This window comes from Zeus faber, assembly GCF_960531495.2.
Source record: "Zeus faber genome assembly, chromosome: 10".
Classification (NCBI taxonomy): Eukaryota; Metazoa; Chordata; class Actinopteri; order Zeiformes; family Zeidae; genus Zeus; species Zeus faber.
This window is the reverse complement of record NC_137199.1, coordinates 25,445,739-25,451,738: the sequence shown is the minus strand read 5'-3', so window position 1 is coordinate 25,451,738 and position 6,000 is coordinate 25,445,739. Positions and strand designations below refer to the sequence as shown.

General features: G+C 44.4%; 2 protein-coding genes across 3 annotated transcripts in view; one reads left to right on the top strand and one right to left on the bottom strand.

Moving 5' to 3' along the window:
• The window catches only part of mcts1 (MCTS1 re-initiation and release factor), a 2,597-nt gene extending 2,005 nt beyond the window's left edge, over positions 1-592 (top strand). The window contains exon 6 of the mRNA XM_080008544.1: positions 1-592. This exon is cut by the window's left edge and continues 51 nt beyond it. Coding sequence (XP_079864670.1) covers positions 1-31 — 31 coding nt within the window. The 3' untranslated portion in view covers positions 32-592.
• Positions 593-856: 264 nt separating this feature from the next.
• On the bottom strand, positions 857-3,582 carry c1galt1c1 (C1GALT1-specific chaperone 1). 2 transcript variants are annotated; one of them, XM_080008634.1, is made up of 2 exons: positions 3,446-3,582; positions 857-2,902 (listed from the first exon to the last, which is right to left on the bottom strand). In XM_080008634.1, the coding sequence occupies exon 2, from the start codon at positions 2,885-2,887 to the stop codon at positions 1,931-1,933; it is 957 nt and encodes a 318-aa protein (XP_079864760.1). In that variant the 5' UTR covers positions 2,888-2,902; positions 3,446-3,582; the 3' UTR covers positions 857-1,930. The 2 variants fall into 2 exon arrangements, with proteins under 2 accessions (XP_079864760.1, XP_079864761.1); XM_080008635.1 differs by having other exon boundaries at positions 3,376-3,576.
• Positions 3,583-6,000: the final 2,418 nt, after the last annotated feature.

The window sequence follows — 6,000 nt, the reverse complement described above, 5'->3', positions numbered from 1 at the left end:
CGGATTGTGGCACATGAAGACGTATAAGTGATGCTGCTAACGGCCACAACATCCCCTGGAAAGTATGAAGCTCTTCACAGCGAGGCATCAAGCTGCCAGTCAATTGTTTACACCAATGGACTTAGCTGTGTAACTTGCTGGAGGCATTGAATCAAACACCACGATGCGTAAATAAAAGAAAAAAACTGCATTAATTCCCCTTCAAATGGTGTTTTACAATGCTACTGATTAAAGATGAGCCCATGAAACTACAAATGTCTGGCATATGTACACTTGCTCTGAAATTCCATACCAAGTTGCCACTTTGCTGAAGTGTAGGGAAAAGTAAAAATAAATCACTTGGGTGAGAAAATTTTACACAAAATCATGAATTCAAACAGTCACATGCGCTGCATTGTTACAGTAAAGGTTAGTGTCATTAAAATGTCATACTTGTACAGAGTTGTTTCATGCAAACCATGATTTAAAGTCAGATGGTGTGAGTGAGAGCAACAGAAGCCGGGAGGAGTTAAGTTTGGGGTTAGCTATTCTTTTACATTTAGTTTGTTTTCCTACTATTTTAAATAAAACCAAGTCTCTACATTGGGAATTGATGTCCTCATAGTGGTTTAAGGTAAAAGTAACTCACCACAGTAACTGAAGGAATGGCAGTGATGACAAGTTTTGCACAACACAGGAACGAGCAACCTAACCTGTTCTACTTCTTTTTCTATTTGACCAATGCAGTTGACAGGTGAAGAGAAAGGACCTACATCTGTGAATCGGGTTCATTGCACTTTTCCACTGACACCTACTAAATCTTTTTAACGATGAAATATTACCCACCAAAACAATGTTTTTAATTCCAGAACCCAGGAATATCCTTCAACATCCCAACATTTATATGCAACATGACAACATTGTGTTCAGCATTACAACAAGTAATCAAGGCAGAATACCACATGGTAATGGTACCATAGTATATCTGGTTTAAAAAATACATTCAAGTTAAAATGGTTCAGCAAACCAAATGCCCTCCTTAATTATACAAAATGGATCTTAATTTAAATTATGCTTGGTATGTTATTTACCTTCATTGGGAAGCTTGAAGCACAGGAAGATAAAACTACAGTAAAGGTGTTTTGTATTAAATCACAAGAGGTATTAAAAACATGGTATTTTTTGGAGCATTACAGATTGTGCATATGATCACTGATAGTTGGTCATGCTTTTATATACCATTCCACACTTTTTGTCCTATACACATTTATACATTTGTTTCCCAGAGCTGTTTAACATGGAGAAATTAAATACAACATTTCCCAATCATTTAGATAGACAGTCACCTGTTTGGATAAGTGAACATGATTTAATCCAAGTAACTATGATGTACATAAAATGTATGGACAGGGGTACATTGAATAGCCACCCTAACCTTCTTACAATCAAATCTTAGCATACAGTGGCAATATATTTAATATTTTTCAAGGTAAACACTGGGTTAACTGGGTATGTATGTCGATTTTATTGGCTGTAACAATACACAGCAACTGATAATGATATACAGCAAGAGGCCTTTAACCTCACCAAGAAACAGGCTGTATTAGCCCCATCTATTCAGTTCTTGATTCAAATCAAAGAATGCCACCGTAAATATCCAGGAGGAGATGCTGTTGTAAGAACACAGAGCTAATGGGAATCTTAATAAATGATTAAATCATAACGATACGATAAAAGAAACACTTCATTTTCCCAATAATTTTAATTTACCCATATCAAAGAGTGGGACAGTTAATGTGCCAGGTGCCCAAGTACAAAATACATAAAATAGAATTTCCCCAACCTATCATCCCTATTTACAAATTGAATAAAGAAAACCTCTCCCAGCAGTCAGCTATGCCAACATGAACGCAGTCTCGTAAACGCTACGCGCAGTCAAAGGAATGCACAGCTAGTCGTTGTCTGAACCTTGGGGAGGGTAAAATTCCAAGGAGTCATGAAAGTCGTGCCCGTATGGACGAAGTCTGTAAACGCCAAACATCATAACTTGCATCTGGTTAGGAGACATCCTACTGTATGTGACCGCCAGGTCGGAGCAGCATCCCTCCACCACGTTGGAGGGGTTGTCTTTAATGCTGCCGGATATGAGGCTTTCCACGTTGTTGCTGTTGAAAAGAACCTTCCCTTGCACATCTTCTCCATTTTCTGCAAAAACTCCAGTGTACTTGAGACAAATGGCCAGCTGCTTCTCTTCACTCAGCTTCCACAGGGCACGCCCTCGTTCCGGACACTTCTGCTCATCCTGGAACACGTGCACGAGTCTTTTCAGAGCTTCATAGCTCAGGACAATCCCACTTTCATACTCGACATACTCAAGCTCTCCTGACTTCATGGAATGGCCAATGTAGAAGGGTTCACTGGGATCCTTGGTCAGCACAAGGTATTTAAGATTCTCAATAATGGCAAATGTAGTAGGCCTCGCCAGGAAAAACCAGCGCAGGTCACCGGCATTGTCATAGGCGTGCTTCAGAGCTTTACGCAGTCTGGTCCAGTCGTCTTTTTCGTTGAGGTCTATCGCGTCGAGGGCCTTGGAGGACTCTGAGGTGTAGAAAGCCGGCCGGTCGCAGTGTTTGCTCCAAGTGTCCTTAGTCGTGACCCAGTACAGAAGCATCTTGGGCTGGACCATGATGATGCAGTAGACGCGGACCTGGTTGCTCAGCTCGTCCATCTCGGCCTGGGTGAGGCGCTTCAGCTCGTCCCGGCTGGGGGCCTGGACATGGTGATGGTGGTGGTGGTCCTCTTTAGCGGACGGGACGCCGGGGGTGAAGGTACCCAGGAGAGCCAACACCAGGCAGAACAGCCCTCCTAAGACCATCCCCTTCATGAAGGAACCTCCCTCCGTCAACATGATTGGTAGTTGACGCTGGATGGTGAAAAACAAATGAAAAGGTTACGTTTTAGTCAGAGGTGTGAATGTGGAGCTGTTTTGTGGAGCGATCCCCGCGATCAGAAGGGGGATCGCTCCGATCGCCAACCTTTATTTTAAATTTTTTCCGATCGATTCACGGGGAAAATATTTAAACGGGTGGACAGCGGGAGAGCCGGGAACGATACAGGAGAAAAACGGGAGGGGACAGGTGTAACGCCCACCCGTAGACACGCCCCCTTTAGGGACATTTAGGTTTTTAGTCGTAAAAGCAGCTCGTTTTAGTATACAAAATTAACTTTCTAACATATGCCGACTTGCACAACACAAATCGAGTCATACACTTGGGGTAACTATGGCAGTAAGTTAACAACAAATACTTAAGTGACTGGACTGTGACAGTTACAGACAGCAGACTTTGGACTAGCAACTAGTGACAGCCCGGTTCTTCCGTCGCATGATATACTTACTATAGTTAGCTACACGCGAACACAACCCGCAGGCAGAGGCTGAGCAGAAGTAGGAGCCTCTCTCACTCACCCGGGGGCTTCAATGTGAATGTATTTGATCCTCTCTGTGCGACGTGTCCCCAGCGCGGCTCCTCTGATCCGGTTCTACGGGCTGGAGGAGCACACACACACACACACACACACACACACACACATACACACTTCTTCTTCCTCTTCCTCCTCGTCGTCGTCGTCGTCTTCTTCTTCTTCTTCTTCGTCGTCGTCTCCGTCTTGTTATTTGGTGTTTTTATGGTCGGTGGCGGTTGGCAAACCAGCTTAGAGGCGCATTACCGCCGCCAACTGGACCTTCTCGGCGTGACTTCTGGCTCACGACGCCGCCTGTCTGAGGCCGGAAGGAGCCGGAAGGAGCCGGAGGGAGCCGGAGGGAGCCGGAAGGAGCCGGAAGGAGCCGGAGGGGGCCGGAGGGAGCCGGAAGGAGCCGGAGGGAGCCGGAGGGAGCCGGAAGGAGCTTGGTCTCCAAGAAAATAAGATTCAATTCTTTAAGCCAAATCGGGTTCTTTTAAAAAAACGTAATAACGTCACCGTTTTTATTGCCTGCTGTTTTCCCCTGGAGAGACCTGACAATGAAAAGCCGTGTTTTTTTTTTTTTTTTGCCTTTCTCAGTGACTGAAAAAAAGGTGGTTTCTCTTAATATTAAATTTCCTCCAATGAAGTAGTACATGTTCCACTGTTTGTGCTTGGTGACAGCGTGGTTTCCCGTTGGGGCGCCCGCCTTTTTCAGATAATGTATGGTTGAGACCTGTATGACCTATTCCCAGACGACTGATGACATTTTCTTGCCTTGGTTTCCAGCCGGCCATCCTCCCAGCACCAACACGTCTTTGTATATTATATAAATGTCTTCCAGTTTCACTATCACCCTACTCTTGCCGTACTGATTGTGCATTATTATGTATTATGTAATTATGTAATTATGTAATAAATGTCTGAGCTTCAGCTTTGCATAATTGAACTTTTAGGTCTGTATGCTTAATTCTGAGTGTTTGTTTGGCCAGAATATCAATCTGCTCATTTCCCTCCACACCAACATGAGCAGAAACCCAAAGGAAGCGTGTAGATATACCCTTAATTCCCATCCGGTACATTACAAGGTATATTTCATTAATAATATCTGTTCTCAATGACGATCTGCCAGATCTTATGCTTGTTAGTGATGAAAAGCTGTCAGATGTCACAAACCCACTTCTGGCTTTGAGGACCATGTGACATATCTTTACATAACATTATATACAGTATATGAGTTTATATTTTAATGTAGTTTATATATATTCAGCAAATATAAAGGATAATATCTTAAATATCAGCCACAACGTTAAAACCACTAACAGGTGAAGTAAATAACATTGATCATCTTGTTCCAGTGGCACCTGTCAAGGGGTGGGATATATCAGGCAGCAAGTGAACAGTCAGTTCTTGAAGTTGATGTGTTGGAAGCAGGAAAAATGGACAAGCGTAAGGATCTGAGCCACTTTTACAAGGAACAAATTATGATGGCTAAACGACTGGGTCAGAGCATCTCCAAAACGACAGGTCTTGTGGGGTGTTCCTGGTATGGATTTTGTAGTACCTTCCAAAAGTGGTCCAGGGAACCGTTGAAACGGCGACACGGTTATTGACGGCTATCAGTTCTTTGATGCGTGTGGGGAGTGAAGTCTAGCCCGTCTGGTCCGATCCCACAGAAGAGACACTGTAGCACAAATTGCTAAAAAAAAGTTCATTCTGTTATGATAGTCAGAACACACAGTGCATCACAGCTTGCTGCGTATGGGGCTGCGTAGCCATAGAGTGTCAGAGTCAGAGTGTCTATGCTGACCCCTGTCCACCACTGAAAGCTCCTACAATGGGCAGACGAGTGTCAGAGCTGGACCATGGAGCAATGGAAGAAGGTGGCCTGGTCTGATGGATCACGTTTTCTTCTTCATCATGTGGATGGCCGGGCTGTGTGCGTTGTTTACCTGGGGAAGACATGGCACCAGGATGCACTATGGGCTACGCTTTGGGCAATGTTGTGCTGGGAAACCTTTGATCCTGGCATTCATGTGGATGTTACTTTGACACGTACCACCTACCTCAACATTGTTAGGCAGAGCTGTTTTGGTGGCACAAGGGGGCCTACACAATATTAGGCGTGTTTAACGGTGTGTGTGTGTGTGTGTGCTGCCATTTTCATACTGTGTATACACACACACACACACACACACACACACACACACACACACACAAATAGATATTTCATTTAAACAAAATGTGTGTCATACAGTATATGTTATAGCCCCTACGAACACTCAAAGCATTTAACTCACTGTGGTGCGTTTTAAGCAGCCACACCTGTCTTGGTCTAGGTAATCGGCTGTGGATCGTGGTGGCTGTACGCCTGTTGCTTGTTAGAGCAATCAACGAGCAACAGGTAAAACCCCCTTCGCCCCACACACACCCTGAGAGCCTCTATCATGGCATGTGTCCATCTGCTCCCGGCTTGTTCCATCTTGCCACTCTACAATAAACTGGCGTGTTTCTCTGCCTGTGTCTCTGTGTGGGAGGGCCCTGAAAACACCACTCAGGTGG